The 16,788-nt window shown below is 46.8% G+C and overlaps 1 protein-coding gene across 7 annotated transcripts in view; it reads right to left on the minus strand.

The window, feature by feature from the left end:
* The window catches only part of PIAS3 (protein inhibitor of activated STAT 3), a 35,715-nt gene extending 21,885 nt beyond the window's left edge, over nucleotides 1-13,830 (minus strand). For 2 of the 7 annotated variants that reach the window (XR_014214738.1, XM_082204284.1), the window contains exons 1-3: nucleotides 10,687-10,828; nucleotides 8,994-9,056; nucleotides 422-887 (exon numbers count right to left, since the gene is read on the minus strand). Coding sequence is in view for 6 of the 7 variants with exons in the window: in XM_082204284.1 (XP_082060410.1) it covers nucleotides 422-887; nucleotides 8,994-9,056; nucleotides 10,687-10,710 (553 nt within the window). In the remaining variant the exon portion in view is untranslated. Of the gene's footprint in view, nucleotides 1-421; nucleotides 888-2,153; nucleotides 2,524-8,993; nucleotides 9,057-10,686; nucleotides 10,829-13,662 lie in introns of those variants that run through there. The other 5 variants (XM_082204289.1, XM_082204285.1, XM_082204286.1 and 2 more) reach the window with 4 other exon arrangements.
* Nucleotides 13,831-16,788: the final 2,958 nt, after the last annotated feature.

A 16,788-nucleotide genomic window follows, 5' to 3' on the forward strand; every position in this document is an offset into this window, starting at 1 on the left:
CACTGACTGGCAGCAGCAGTGGCTCTCCAGGGTTTCCACACAGGGGACACGGGCAGCCCTACCTGAAGATACCAGCAAGGATTGAACCCGAGACCTTTTGCAGGCAAAGCAGCTGCTCTATCGCCAAGGCTTGACCCTTCCCTTCCATTTGTTATCATGCCAAACTATAGCTAACCACAAACCCAGGTTTGCAAGCCCACTTCAAGCCAAGGCTTGCTGGTCAATTGCAAATCATGATTTGTCAATTCAGACATAATGGTTTCCTCTTGTGGCATCTTATTTCCCCTGGCTGGCGCCAATGTTTTGGCAGACAGTTTGTAAGCTTCTGGGTTCCACAGCACTCTTCTTCCCTAGCTATCTCAAATTCTAGAGTCAGTAGGGAGGAAAGGGCAAAAAGGAAGAAACAGCTTGGAGGACTCACCCAACGTGGTGGGCTTGATGAGCTCGTCGTATACATCGTAGAAGGGCAACCGCCGCATTTTCACGTCCGGGTGAACCGGGTGGATGGGGGGAGACAGGTGTGGGACGTCCGCCTCATGCTTGGGTCCCAACATAGGCACCGGGGGCATCATGCCAACCGGCACCCCAGAGGTCACTGACCCGTTGTCGTAGGGCAAGTGGCACATGGTGCCCTGGGTCAGCGTCGTGGTGGAGGGCAGCTGTCCCGCCTGGAGGTGCAGCATGGATAAGTCCGAGGGGGTGAGGATCTTCCGGGGGAACCGTCGCCGGTACAGCTCCTTGATTTTCATCTGAACGGCCGGGCTGCAGCCAGACTTCAGCAGCTGCAGGGCCTTGGTGAGCAGCTCATGCTTCCTCCCGCTCTTGTTTCTGCCCGCAAAACCCAGAAGCACCTGCAGCTCCGACACTCTAAAGCTCATAACCATGTGCTGGAAGGGGGTAGAGAGGGGAACAGAATATTTAGAGAAGTATACAGATTTTGAGATGGCACTCCCTGAACCCCAAATTTTAGTACTAGCCATCTCTGGCATGAAAACATCTGATATTGTACACATCTGGTACTGGTGACTGGGAATGGCCGCCGGGACCACATAACACCAGTCCTGAGAGATCTGCATTGGCTCCCAGTACGTTTCCGAACACAATTCAAAGTGTTGGTGCTGACCTTTAAAGCCCTAAACAGCCTCGGTCCTGTATACCTGAAGGAGCGTCTCCACCCCCACCGTCCAGCCCGGACACTGAGGTCCAGTGCCGAGGGCCTTCTGGCGGTTCCCTCATTGCGAGAAGTGAGGTTACAGGGAACCAGACAGAGGGCCTTCTCGGTAGTGGCGCCCACCCTGTGGAACACCCTCCCTTCAGATGTGAAGGAAATAAGCAGCTATCCTATCTTTAAAAGACATCTGAAGGCAGCCCTGTTTAGGGAAGTTTTTAATATTTTATGCTGTATTGTTTTTAACACTTGATTGGGAGCCGCCCAGAGTGGCTGGGGAGACTCAGCCAGATAGGCGGGGTATAAACAAATTATTATTATTATTATTATTATTATTATTATTACTACTCAGAATGAAGCACCTATCCCCAGCCCCTGATTCCATCTACACAAGAACCAAACTGACTCTGCAGGATTTCCAGTTGTGAGGGTGGAAGACGGGTGGGTGGGGGGTACTTCTAGACAAACGGAGGGGAGGGGGTGCTGCTTAGGGCACAGAGTTTGGGCTAGAGAAGCAAAAGCCTGTTGAGGAAGAAAAATTCAGGTTCACCTCACTCCATATAATCAAGAAAGAAATGGGAGGGGAATTGATTTTTTTTATGGTGAAATTGGTGGAAGAAAACCGTTTAAGAAGAGTTTTCTAGAACATAAGGAGGGCCTGCTGGGTTAGGCCAAGGGGGACCTATTTAATCCAGCATTCTGTCCTCACAGTGGCAAACCAGATGCCCCAATGGGAAACCTGCAAGCGGGATTCAAAAACAAAAGAGCGCGCTCCCCTCCTGTGGCTTGCAGCAACTCGTATTCAGAAGCATTCCTGCCTCCATCCATGGAGGCAGAGCAGAGCCATCATGCCTGGCACCCATCAATAGCCCTCTTGTCCATGAAATTGTTAATGAAATTAATAATAATGAATTTGTCCAATCCTTCTCTTTCAGATCTGCAAGTAAAATACTTTTTAAAGCAGAGTTTTAAAAATACTACTTACACAGCTAATTCATAGTCCTGCACACCTCCCAGTCAGATACAAGATTCAAAAGCAGTAATATCAGCAACTGCAGTGCTGATGTACTTGATTGGATGGCCAAGCAAGCAACAATTCTAGGATCTGGTGCTGGAAAAACGCTTTCAGATGTTGCCAAACGCAGACCATCTTCAGGTGCTTCATAAATGTGTGCAGCCTAAAAGGTAGGGCGTTTCAACCTTCTGGACCTGGGCCTTTAGCTCATGAAGTCGCCCGCAGGAACCCGAAACATTCTCTCTCTCATTTTTCCCAAATGGCAAAAAGCTCTTATCACTAGCTCCTAGATACATTCACGGTTGCCATTTCAATAAAACTAAGGCATGTATACTTTTAAAAATTGCATAGCTTTATCTTAAAAATAAAAAAGTCAAGCAGTGTGTAAATTGTGTGAAATAAATAAATACACAATACAACTGTGGGCACTAAGATATACCGTATTTTTCGCCCCATAGGGCGCACCGGCCCATAGGGAGCACCTAGTTTTTTTGGGGGGGCCTTAGTTTGCCTACCCATGGGTTAAACCATCCCAAAGAATTGAGGGGGAGCAGGACATAATCTACATTCAAGAGGCATTAGGTCATACTTGGAAACTTAGGAGTGGGGGGCAGGTTAACCATTAATGTCTCCCAAGATCTGGATCATGCCCCAGTGGTCACCTGAGCTCAGTGGCAGAGCACCTGCTTTGGGAAGAGAAGGCCCAGGTCTAATTCCTCTCAAATCCAGCTCAAAGGATCCAGTAGCCCGTTAACTCAGTAGAAAGTACCCGCTTTGCATGCAGAGAAGGGATACCAAAATTATCAAGGAGATGGAGTGACTCCCCTATGAGGAAAGGGACTTTACTTCCTCTCTACAGAAGCAAACACCTTTCCTCTCATTTCAAGATGGTAAAATGTGGGCTGGGGCAATACTACAGTTAGGCAACTGAACACCTGGTTGAGTGCTCATTATTGGCTCCATGTCAGCCTTCTCCAACCTGCTGTTCTTCAGATGTTTTGGACTACAACTCCCATCAGCCCTAGCCAGCACTACAGTTGGGTGGAAAGGGGCTAACAGGTGTGCAAGCAAGCGGTAAGGGGAATGGAAGCTTGCAGCATGTCCCCAATAGCTGATTTGAAAGATCACCTGAATTTAGGTAAAGGTAAAGGGACCCATGACCATTAGGTCCAGTCGTGGCTGACTCTGGGGTTGCGGTGCTCATCTCGCTTTATTGGCCGAGGGAGCCGGCATACAGCTTCCGGGTCATGTGGCCAGCATGACTAAGCCGCTTCTGGCGAACCAGAGCAGCGCACGGAAACGCCGTTTACCTTCCCGCCAGAGCGGTACCTATTTATCTACTTGCACTTTGACATGCTTTCGAACTGCTAGGTTCGCAGGAGCAGGGACCGAGCAACGGGAGCTCACCCCGTCACGGGGATTTGAACCGCTGACCTTCTGATCGGCAAGCCCTAGGCTCTGTGGTTTAACCCACAGTGCCACCCGCGCCCCACACCTGAATTTAGACACCCTTTAAATTGGTTTCTAGTCCTCACTGACTATCAAGATCAAAGAGAGAAAACTGACCAGCAACACATGTGAGGTTTGGAGGGAGAGGAGGAGGGGAGTCTTTCTTGCAGGGGTACTCACCTCCCACCCCTTCACCCAACTTCACAACTGCCAGCCACATTTCCTCACCTCAAACCCCCACAAGCTTCTCTCCCTGCTCAAAACACAAGAACAACCAATTCAGAAAATAAGGCAGGGCAACTCTGGTCCAGCAGATAAAGAACTGCTTTGGGGCCTAAGAGAAGATCAGTTGGGAGTCTCACCTCTATTGAGAGTGCAATCCCAGGAGGATGAGAACAACCACCTAACTCACAAGGCTGTTCTGAGGATGAATGTCATAATTATTTAAATCACTAAAAATTTGTAACATGGGAGGAGTTACTCAGAGATAGCACACAAATTATAGGACAACCTGAGAGAAAGGCTTACAGAGCATCACCCCAGGGGTTTTCAAAGCAAGATAAAATCCTTTCCCTTTAATCCTCAACAGCCTTCTAAATTTGGGGGTCTCAGAGCTGTTTGGTTTGTAAATGGGGCAGAGGGCTGCTCATTCCTGTTTTTATGCTATTTATCTGGTTCAGTCTGCTTTTAAGGTCTTGTTTGCTGCTTTTTTGTTTGTTTCTTGTTTAACAGAAAATAAATTGAGAAATGTTATGAACACAAACAACAAAACAGTCTATATAGGTTCACAGAGATACGGGGACAACGCGTGGTTTTCAATCTGCTTCTTGGATTTTCAGCGGGAGCTCTTGCCAGTGCAACAAACACAGAGAAGGTTGTCTTGAAGCCAAGAGCCTCTCTGGTTTCCAGGATGCAGCATCAAGAAGGCACTCTTACTCTCAAGAATTACAGGGATCTCTTACTAAGCTATCGTGGGTGTTTTGTTTTTGCTTCTGCAGCCCAGAGGATAGGCCACAGCAAAATGGTAGGGTCCCCCTCCGGCTGCCAATTGCTGGGAATCACAAGCGGGGCTGTTGTGCTCAAGGCCTGCTTTCGGGCTTCCCATAATGGGCACCTGGTTGGCCACTCTGAGAACAGGATGCTGCAGTGGCCAGGTCATTAGCTTGACCCAGAATGCTCTTCTTATGATAAACTTTGCACGCAGGAGATCCCAGGTTCATTCCCAGCATTTCCAGATGGGGCTCCTTTTTGAACATCCTGGAGATCAACTTCCATCAGCCTCAACCAGGATGGCCAATGGATGGAATGATGGGTGTGCTAACCCAACAACAACTGGAGGGTCACAGTCTCCTCGGTCTTTGGGCAGGCTCTACTGAGCGAGACCAACCCATCTTCTGTAAAAAGAGGTTTCCCATGTTCTAAGTCAAAATATCTGTGCAGCACCTGAGTTAAGCCCTGCAGATCCACAACTTCTCTGTGCAAAGATGGAGCATTGCTACCTGGGCCAAAGGATTTTGTATCATGACAATATTTTTCATTAATAAAAGAGGAAAGGCAAGTTCCTAGCCTCTGAAGATTAGATTGAAATCATGTGGGCAAAGGTGAAGGCGGAAGCTGGATAATGGCAGGAAACAGGGGGGGGGTGCTGCAGAAGATTTTAGTGCCCACCCAAGATCTAAATTCCCCCTTTGTTCCATGTGTACCTGACAAAGCATTGCAAGTTCTTGGGAGTCCTATATATATATAGTTATATATACAGTGGGGAATTGCCTAGTCTCTGCTTGCCTCAGAGTCTGGGAAATCTTTTATTTTTAAGCTGCCAAGTATGCAAAATTATCAGAGCTGGTCCTAAGTATACAACCGCTGAAAACAAACCCTTCATTTCTCTTTCCAAAGGAGCCCCTTCCTGGACACTGAAGCCCACCCCCACCCCGCCACCCCAGACAGACAGACAGACCTCCAAGGTGGGGAAACCAAATCTTTCTTGGTCTCAGTCAAATAAATATGGAACAAACGAAACAAAGCAGAACATGGAAAAAGGGTTGATGGGGGCGAGAAAAGAGAGACAAGAGGGGATACAGTTTGCCGGGAGGGAGCCTTCAGACTTCAAAGAGGTTAAGAAAGCCATCAAGGCAGCCAGCTGGGCAAATGCTCCAGCTCCATGGGTGGGCTAAATCAGCCTTTGAAAATGCAACGCTCTACACACACACACAACCAACCCTACACACACACACACAACCAACCCATGTGCTTAAACATTACTCTCCTCCAAGTGAAATGTCTTAGCTGAGGCCTTATTTGCAGAAGGGGGGATTGGCAGAAAAAGGGCCTGGAAAATTCCATCCTTTAAATGGAGGAGTTGGGGGTGGCAATGCAAGGCCCACAGGCGGCTCCCCACTGCTTGCCAGATCCGGCTCAAAAGTGGGAGGAGGCAGGGGAGAAGAAGGGAGTTTGTGTAGTTGTGCTATCTCCTTCGACCTGACCCACTGTATATGCCTGGCACTCCCCACACCTCTTACATTTTTGCAGTTACAGGATTTCCTACTTCTGCCTACGTTTACTCAAAAGTATGCACTGCAGAGTTCAACAGGACTTAATCTCAAGTAGGCATGTGTGCATAATATTGCCGCCTAAACCTTATATGCACATATTTGAGTTACTATTATTATTGCACTATTATTATTACCGTAATTAAAATTTATATACTGCCCATCATCTGTAGATCTCAAGGTGGCTCACAACATAAAGGTAACCCAGGGATAATAACAATGTACAGTAACTTAACTATACAGCGAGTCCTTAATGAGAGCCTGGTCTTTAGCTTCTCTTTGCAGTGTTTCTCTTTAGCTTCTATTTTGCATTTGCCATGGGCATGGGGGGGAATTCTCTAACATCCACCCACCCTTATTGCGCAGCAGGATTTGCAGAAAGATAACTTCTTCTAAGGAGTACCTGATCTCAGATAAACCCACAACATGAAATATGCCCCCCCACCTGTGGTGGGGAAACGTGGAAACTACAGAGATCCCAAGAACTAGAAAATACAACAGGAGCCAGACAAGAAGAAGCCCTGGGGTCCTGTCTGGTCTCCAAATAACTCAAATGGCAGTCACTGATCTTACTTCACTCAGGCTAAAAACACGTAAAGTTGGGAGCAGCCAGTTTGGCCCGTCTCACAAAAATGGCTTGGAAGAAGACCTGCACATTTTGCTTCATAACTTACTTTCAAGGAGAGCTATAGGCTTACTTTCTTAAAATAACAAAACAAACAAAACAAAAAACAGAACATTCAGAATCTTGGGCCCCTGCTGGCTATGGGACCAGTATACCAGGAGCTCCTCTGCCCACCTCTCCTGGTGTTAAAAGCAAAGTGTTCCAATTTAAATTCAGGAAAGGTGTGCTCTGGCTCTCAAAGGTTCAGCAAGTGACACCTTACATGTACAGAAGTGCTTCTTTCAGGGCTCTCCAGTTCAATCCTAATCCCAAAGAGATTCCGGCCATGAGGGGCAGGTACCCTGCACAATGCGCCTTGAATAGCTTGCTTGAGCCACCTGAAGCTATTTGGTATAAAGGTATCCTTTCAGTCACTGCTGGTGGCATTTGATCACCTGCTATTTAACCACAGTCAAACCTTCCACAGCCCTGAAGATGAAAAGGTGGCCTGTTGCTGCCAACTTAGCCTTTTAAAAAGTAACTTTTGTTCTTTTTGTTAGAATTGCTGTCCCTGAGCTTCATTTCTTCCTTTTAAGCAAACTGCAACTGCAGGCTGACCTTGCTGTTCCAAGATAAAAGGGAAAGAAAAGGAACTCTCCCGTGAATCCATTCACATTTGAAAAAAATCTCAACCAACATTGTAACTCTTAACTGTTCTTTATATATTTTTTTAAAGTTCATTTCATGGTTTCGCAATAAACAGTAACTAATTTGTTTCTTAGCCAGGAGTATCAAACTTGCAGGTAGCCATAGTTAGCTTCCACCCCTTTTTTTGTTCTAATCAAGCTAATGCTTTCAAAAGTCTTGACCATTAATTGAATCTTCCTTAACAAGTCAAATGCCCCAGAGTGTGGTCTGGATTGCCTGTCTGAGGGGGTGTGTTACACGCTAATGATTCTCTCTTGTTACACATTAAAGATTCTTTAGCCCTTTCCAAGGCTATGGCTCCTTCCAGTCTCTCAGCAGCATTCATACATTAGACCTAATTCCTAAAATGTCTAGTTCTGGCTCTTCATGTCCCCCTTCAGTTCAAAGGCATTATTTTATTTAAAACGTTTCTTACGCAATGACACAACCATTTCAGAGCAGGTCACAACTATAATATTAATGTTCTCAACATCATTCTTTTCTGCAACAGGTGTGATGGATGTGGTCTGGTTCACACAAATAGCAAGGGGAAGATTGTACTAATCTGGGCTGTAGGTATGGGAATCACAAGACTGACCCACATAATTTTAAAACAGAACAAAACTCAGATTCTGTGCACTTAGAAAACTAACACAGCGAGGAGAGGAGTTGTAACCTAGCCATTTCCCTGCTGCAGTACAGAGATTAGATTTTGCATAGAGGAACATTCTGTTGTGTGAACTCCCCCTCCCTTGCAAAGTGGTACACTGGAGAAACTGTTTTAACCACCTCCTCTGTTAATACAAATTAGACTTTTTTGGGCAAAGAAGCAGAGGGCATTATTCAAGGGCTGTGTTTATGTGTGAACAAGCTTTTAAGTCTGTACATGCGCACAGCCTATACGAAACGCCGCTAACACGTATTTGTTATAAATACTTTCAGAGACCTGCAGACAAAGCTCCCTTACCACTAAACAATGTGTGGCCACACCTGGCTGAAAGCCCCACGTGAGGTATTCACCAGTCAAGCCAGCTTGTCATTTTATTGACAGAAGCTGTCCAGTCTGTCAGCATTCTACGGCTGTCATCTTCCCCTACCTCCCCAAGCAGTTAAAACATGGTAATTCCTTGACAACACAGCCCCTTAAGCCAATGAGAGATGTAAAAAGGATCAGAGATAAGCAAGTGATGCTTAGGTAGATAAGTTTAAAAATGAAGGATTCACAATCCTCTCCTGCAATTTCAAGACCTAGATTTCCCAGCAAGCTCAATGTTGGGGGTTAGTAAAGATCTAAGAGACAATAAAGTTGTTTCATTAAAAATAAGATAGAAGGTAAGGAAAGACAAAAGCTGGAAAGTCTTAACAATTCTATGAATATTTAAAGATGTCCCCATGACTACTCCCAGCCAAGGTGAGTAGAACCTCAAGATTTATCCCCAGAAAAAGCCAGATAGGAACCCATGCAGGGGATTTTAACACACCAACGAGGACCCCAAATTGGTTTCAGAATTCGTTAGTTACCAGGGGCAACTGCATATTCCGGGGTCTGGAAGTGGGCAATGATGGCAGTGGGCACTCTGACTCCTAAAGATGAGAAAGAAAGAAAAAAACCATATATACAGGAGAGCAACCCCACACCAAATTCTCTAGCTATGGGATCATATCATGAAACAAGCTGCAGCACAGGGGAAACTGGAAGCTGCTTTTACCATACTTATTAGCCACGTGTTGTGGCTGTATTTGAGCAGATTATACTGAGTCAAGCCATTGGTTCAATTAGCTCAATATTCTCTACACTGACTGGCAGCAGTGGCTTTCCAAGGCTTTAGACAAATGTGGTCTCTCCCATCCCTACCTGGAGATGCCAGCAGGGATCGGACCTGGGACCTTCTGCATGCCAAGCAGACCACTGAGCCATGATCCTTCCTCAATGATCTTATCCCTCCTGAATCTGTACACCCCTCCCCCCTGCCCCACATCACAGCCCACCCTTCCACCTCTGGTTTTCATTGCACAAAACTGCACATACCCAATGTCCCTTTGGGTCTTCTATCAGCTTCACATCACCCCAAGTGTTCTGCCCCTACCCCAATATTATTTGTCTCCCCCCACCCTAATATCCTTTTTACGACACAGGTTTTCCCAACTCCTCACCTCCCCAATTCATCCTGAACCCACGTCTGATTCCCTCTGCTCTCTCTGTACCCCAAATACCTCCACCTCCCTATAGCTTCTCTCTCGCCAACATACCTCTCTTTCCACATCGCCACTGTACCCCATCTTCTGTTTTGCAGCCCCTCTTACCCACACTAATACCCCTCCCAGGCAAATTCTCTTCTCACCCTTTCACCCCCTCACTTTGAACTCCAACCCCCCACCCCTCATGATCTCCTGTAGGAGTCATTTCCCACCCCCTCCCTGACCCCATGTTCTTACTCCCCAAACCCTACCAAGGCTTCTCACTCTGCACATGTTCTTACTCACCCCCCACTATCAACCCCCCCACAGCTACTCACACCCTCTTTACACCCCTCACTAACCTAACCTATACCCCGTTGCCCCCCCACTCCCCCATTATTCCCTCCCCCATTTACCCTGGGCTTTACTGCACAGCTGCTTTCCACACCCACCTCTCTTCTCCCTCCCCCCCAACCTGCCAAAAAAATGTAGCATCAGGTACCCCCTTCCAGCCCTCCCCTCCTTTTCTACCATCCCCACTTATTTCATGCAATAAAGCGCTCTCATATCCCTCCCCCCCACACACACCTGGGGGGAGGATGTCCCTCTTTCTACCCCCCAATTATCCCAGGTACCTTCCCCATCTCTATTGCAGCCCCCCGTTTTCTACCCCCCATTTGTTTTGTATATATTCAAGGCTCTCTCATATTCTTCACACACCCAAATAGCGGGGGGGGGGGGTTCCCTTCTCCCCCCACAAAAAACGCGCCCCAACTACAGCCCCCGTCATCTTTACCCATTTGCTTCATGCAGCAGAGGCTCCCTCATCTTATTTGGGGGCTCCCTCCTTATACCCCCCCAAAAATGCACACCGGGTTTCTCCTCCTCCCCTATCCCCCCCTATTTTTCTATACATTTGCTTTATGCAATAAAAGCTCTCTCTTATTTTTTGTTATAATTCTCCTCCCCCTCCCTTTCCTGGGGGGCGCCCTCCTTCCCTCCCTCCCTCCCCCCCCGCCCCGCTTCCTCTTCCTACCTTCAGCTCGGCCGCCTCCGCCATCTTGAGGCATCGTAGCCGCCGCGGCCGAAAGCGGAGGGGGGCGGCCCAGGGAGCGGCGATAAACTCTGCCGCCGCCCGAAAGCCGCACGGAGAGCCAGAGGGGGCAGGAGGAGGGAAGACAATAGAGGGTTGGAGAGCTGGAGGAAGCCCCGCCCCCGTCGAGCTCCGCGGAGGGGCGGGGGTAGATGAGAGGGGGCGGAGGAAGCGCCGTAGAGAACAGCGGGGAGGGCCTAAGGGAGCGGCGCTAAATTCCTCTGCCCGTAGTCAGGCGCACCGTGCTCGTTTCAGCCGCTCTTTTTTGGGGGAGCAAAACCAAATTGTTTAGTTTGGGGGGGTCCTCCCCTCAAAAATAGTGATTTTACGCTTTCGGAGCTGTTTTTCCGTCGCGTTGCCATATAATCCGGGTTTTCCCTGCCAAAATTTCCCTGACAAAATCTGTATACCGCTTGGTTGTAAGGGGGTGGGGGTGGGAAAGCTCAAAGTGGTTTACAGAAAGAATAAACAATTTAAAATTGCCAGTTGAAAACAGCTTTAATCGACTATTTCAAACATTCAAAAACAATGATGTTTGACGATCAAGTAAAAACCATGCCTAACCATGCTAATCTCTGATGCAGCGGCCCTGAGGTTGTCATTTGATTGCAGCCCCCCCAGCCCATAATAATAAATGCTGTGACACCTTAATTATTAGCAGATTTATTGTGGCAAAAGCCTTCTCTGTTTGATGCATGTAGTGGCAACCACAATTTGGCAGAGACATGTCAGGGCCTGGGAGGGTAAAGATTAAAAATACTAGGTAGCCAGCCTTGTAGCTGGAGGGTCTAGGGCAGGGGTCAGCACACTTTTTCAGCAGGGGGCCAGTCCACTGTCCCTCAGACCTTGTGGGGGGCCGGACTATATTTTGAAGGGGGAAAATGAACGAATTCCTATGCCCCACAAATAACCCAGAGATGCATTTTAAATAAAAGCACACATTCTACTCATGTAAAAACACACTGATTCCCGGACCGTCCGCAGGCCGGATTTAGAAGGCGATTGGGCCGGATCCGGCCCCCAGGCCTTAGTTTGCCTACCCATGGTCTAGGGTAGAAGCAGGAGAAACAATCAGTACAGAGTACCTGCAACCGAAATGTTATTATTGTTGTATTAGATTTATTTATATCCCACTTTTTCCCCAGTCTGGGATTCAAGGCGGCTTACAAAGATAAAATATAACGAGCTAAAAGTATAGAAAAGACCATCACTAAAATGTAATTAAACACTAATAGAATTAAAATAGTATTTTTTTTAATCAATTAAATGTAGGCAGTTAACAATAAAAGCATCGCAGCACCAGCCCTTTCTTCAAAATACAGGTAGCCCTGATGCAGGAACCACCCTGGGCTCCTTTGTGAGGAAGGGCAGAATGTCAATTAGATAAATATGTTTCTATGAAAATTATACAGGAAAGTTGTATCCATGAGGTTTTAAAACAAAGGGCATGTGAGCTGCAAGTCAGCCCATGGACTACACACTCACTAACTGGAAGTTTCCTGCTTTTTTCAAGATCAAATGGGTACAAGTCACCTATTTGTACAAAATCAGGTCAGGAACAAGATGGGGAAAGGGTTTACACTTCCCCTGCTCCCCACTCATGCCATTTTCTTCATTAAACCCAACCACAAGCTTCTACAGAGGGAAACTCAGCTATCATAAATGCATAGCAATTTCTTTTTATATATATAAATGATTTTTATTAATTTTAACATATAAATTATAATACAAACCACAAAATTTCGCCACCTATACAATCTTTTTTTGGGGGGGCTTCCATCAGCAACTCTGATAATCCACCATTTTAATCACTTCTTATGCATTTCTTAACTTCATATTGCCTTAAATTATCATAACTAATCATCCTCCCCTATATCCATTTTTGCAATAGTTCCAATAATTCTCCTCACAAAACTTCTTGCAAACCTACAAACGTGGTCTGATCATCACAATTACTTTTCAAATAGTCTGCATAGCATTTTCAAACAACCAATCCATTAACGGATTAATTGGATGAAAAGCAGGCAATTGAAATCTTCTGGATGGCCGATGGCCTTCCAGCACAATCCAATATTTGTGTTTACTGAAAGCAGATCCATTTAAAGCATATCCAAGACATGCTTACAGCACTGTGGTCCATGAACGCTGATGATGTGACACGGAGCTCATGGCAGAGTCGCGATTTGAACCCAGGACTGTTTGGTTTGTTGCTCACCGTGCTAGCCTGTATGATGTGTGCTGTGCGACATGGGAGAGGGCCTTCTCGGTGGCTGCCCCAGCTTTGGAACTCCCTCCCTAGAGAAGCCACAATAAGATCCAAAGCACTGTCGACTGCACATTTATTCAAAATCCAGTTAAACCTATTCAGTTCAACGAATTCAACAAAACTGACGACCGTGATCCAGTGATACCAAAGCCCAGTACAGTGGTACCTTGGGTTAAGTACTTAATTCGTTCTGGAGGTCCTTTCTTAACCTGAAACTGTTCTTAACCTGAAGCACCACTTTAGCTAATGGGGCCTCCTGCTACTGCCGCACCGCCGGAGCACGATTGCTGTTCTCATCCTGAAGCAAAATTCTTAACCCGAGGTACTATTTCTGGGTTAGCGGAGTCTGTAACCTGAAGCGTATGTAACCTGAAGCGTATGTAACCGGAGGTACCACTGTATTCATTTGCCTCCAGAGCCCCTTGCCTCTTAGCCCATACACCCCTGGTTAATCCCACTGCCCCCCACAGGGAAGTGCTACCACCCACTGATTTGGGGGGGGGGTCAGGGCAGGAACTGGTGCTGATGGTCCCTGCCAAGGTGCTAATGCCAGGCCTGACCTCAGACCACACACTACGGTTGCCAGTTTCTACGTGGAAGTGAGTTCCGTGTACGAAATCTTGGCAGAGTTTGTCCCTGTGACTTTCACTTACCAAGTTTTTTTTTTTTAGAAGTGGTGTTTTCCCTGCCGGCTCAGGAGTCCCAGCTGTCTTCAGAGAAGTCCAGAAACGTTGTGGTCTTCTCTGCAGTTCCTGCAAAGGAGCGCTATGATCAAGGCTTTCTCGGTTGTGTGTGTGTGTGTTTTTCCCTTACTCTGCAGAAAAAGAAAGTATCAGACTCTCCCAAACAGTTCAAAACCACTCCTTCCCCGTCATCTGGGAGGTTTATCTTGGCAGTTGGAACCCGGAAACCCAAGTTAACAGACCCAGGCTGGTTAAAAAAATTTCATCACAGTTAAAAATAACTTATTTCTTTCTTTTTTTCTGCCAATGCTGTGCTGCCCCCTGTAGCTCAGCACTCCACAGCGCCAAGTAGAACTGAACCATCCTGCTCATTTATATGGCTCATATTTATCAGTGGTTTTCAAAGTGGTTCCCACCCCACCTGAGGGTGGTGGGGTTACCCAGGAGGGGCGCTAAGAGGCAAGGGAGGTGGCAGGGGGGCCCTGGAGGTGTAAATGACTCTCAGACTTTCAAAATCAATGTCTGGATCAAGTTCATCAAGCAATGTGCATGATTTGCATTTTCTAATACTCGCTTATTGCCTTTGCAATTTATTATTTAATGTGAAGTGTTTAGGCACACAGCTGATACAAGCACAGAGTGAGTGTCTTAAGAATGTAGATTGGCAAGTGAGTTGCTCTGTAAAACAAGGGCTCTTGCCACTCGCAGCAGTTGCAAAGCCCTCTCCGCAATTTCCTTGTCAGCCACAGTTCCTGGCATGGCTTGGAAGGACCCCAGTCGTGTAATTTTGCTCTGAAACCCATTGAGGAATTGTGGAAAGCATCTGAGAGGGCCTCACGCTCTCGAAACCCTCCTTTGGAAGTTAAAAAACAACAAAAACCACTGGACAGCTCGTGTGATTAAAGGTAAGTGGCTGTCACAACATCCTACAAAGGTTTCGGATGAAGACTTTGGAGGAATGCAAGCTTTCCCCCAAACCACCCTGAGAACGTTGTGGGTTTTTTTTGGGGGGGGAAGAAGAAAGAATATTCAATGCAGCACATTTTTTGAGTGCATAAATGCCCAGTTTGCACGTTCAGCAATAACAGGAAAAGCCAGATGGACAAAACCCACCTGAAGTGTGAGTGGAAGGAGAAACGTCGAGATGTTGGCTGAAAGTAATATTAGTTATTGTGATTATTCACCAACAGGACCCAGGGTGGGTCATAGCAATTTTAAATTCAAAATTCAGAACAGTTAAAACAGATTGCAGTTGCAGGAACAGGGTGGGCTCTGAAAACAAACATCTCCAACATCAAAGGTCACAGTAAAGAGGTGTCTCTTCAGCATTTGCTAAAAGCTGTATAGTGAAGTAGCCAGGTGCAACTCCATGGAGATGGACTTCCACAACTTTGGAGCCACCACAGAGAAGACAGCGTCCTGGGCCCCATATTTCTGAGGGTGGTGGAACAACCAAGTGGGCCCCCTCTGCCAGTCTCAGAGGGTCTGTAGGGAAGGAAGTGGTCTTTGGGGTATTTGGAGCTCAAGTCTTTTAGGGCTTTAAGCACCAATGTGAGCTTGAATTGGGTCCAGAAATGAACTGGGAACCAGTGAAGCTATTTTAAAAGGATGAGTTTCTTAATGGAACCCCATCCAATCATCTGGCCACTGCATTTTGGACCATTTCAAGTTTCCAAGTTGTTTTCAGGGCATAGCTGTTAACGTTTCCCTTTTTTAAAGGGAAATTCCCTTATTCCGAATAGGATTCCTCGCAAGAAAAGGGAAAAGTTTACAGCTATGCTTCAGGGGCAGCCCTACGCAGAGCATGTTGCAATAATCCTCTCTGGAAGTTTTCAGAACATGAAGTACGCATGTACTTTCAATCAAGCTTTATCTTTACCATCATCTCATGAAGACACACCCAGCTTTTGCAAAGCAAGGTGCTCACTCACCTTATCTGCCCCGGGTAGTAAGTACATAAGGACAGAAGAAGAGGTTGCTGGATCAGGCCAATGTCCCAGCATCCTGTTCTCACAGTGCCCAACCAGTGAGATGCCTGTGGGGAACCTGCAAACAAGACCTGAGCAAAAGAGCTCTCTCTTCGCCTGTGGTCTCCAGCAACTGGTCTTGAGAAGCATTTACAGTGGTACCTCGGGTTACATACATAACCCAGAAATATTACCTCAGGTTAAGAACTTTGCTTGAGGATAAGAACAGAAATCGTGCTCCGGCAGCACGGCAGCAGCAGGAGGCCCCATTAGCAAAAGTGGTGCTTCAGGTTAAGAACAGTTTCAGGTTAAGAACGGACCTCCAGAACGAATTAAGTACTTAACCCGAGGTACCACTGTACTGCTTCTGACTACGGAATCAGAGCTAGTAGCCATCAATAGCCCTCTCTTCTGTGAATCTCTTTAATCCTCTTTTAAAGTTGGTGGCCACCCCTGTTTCCTGTGGCAGGGAGTTCCATAGCTTAACTTTGTTCTGCCTAGAGAAAAGCTGTGGTCTGTCCTGGATCTTCCAGCATAGTGGGCCATAAGCATCTCCTTTCACTACCCCTTCTCTCCAGTCTCTGGTGAAACGGCCACAGTCAGGGGAACAGCTTTGTGTTAGTTCCTCCCAAAGGCATTTTTTAAAAATGGACTATAATTACTCTGTGCGCCATTTCCAGCGTCCCTTTCAAGGAAACCAAGCAAACAAGGAAGTTGGCAAGGCTTTCCACCAACCGTGTCAGTTTCATTGGACAAATTCAGAACGGATAAAAGCAGAAGGCAGATCAATTCAGTACATGCATATCTAATAATTTCATTTGCGATTTGTTTTGTTGATGGGTGGGGATGGGGGGGGGGCGAGAGCAATGCCGGGGGTGGAATCCCCACTCCAGGGCAAATGGAAACTGCTCACATCTTTGGCAGACATTGTCTACACCCTGGAGGCAGCGAAGCTTCCAGTTGCTGAAAACCACAGAAGAGGAGAAGGCTCTTGTGGATTTCCCATTGGGGCATTTGGGTGGCTACTATGAGAAGTGGAGGCTGGGCTAGACGGGCCATAGGCCTGATCCAGCAACCTCTTCTTAAGCTCCTCCTTAAGGCAGAGCTGGCCTGCCCCTAAGGTGATATG

This window comes from Podarcis vaucheri (assembly GCF_965113315.1).
Source record: "Podarcis vaucheri genome assembly, chromosome: 16".
NCBI classification, from domain to species: domain Eukaryota; kingdom Metazoa; phylum Chordata; class Lepidosauria; order Squamata; family Lacertidae; genus Podarcis; species Podarcis vaucheri.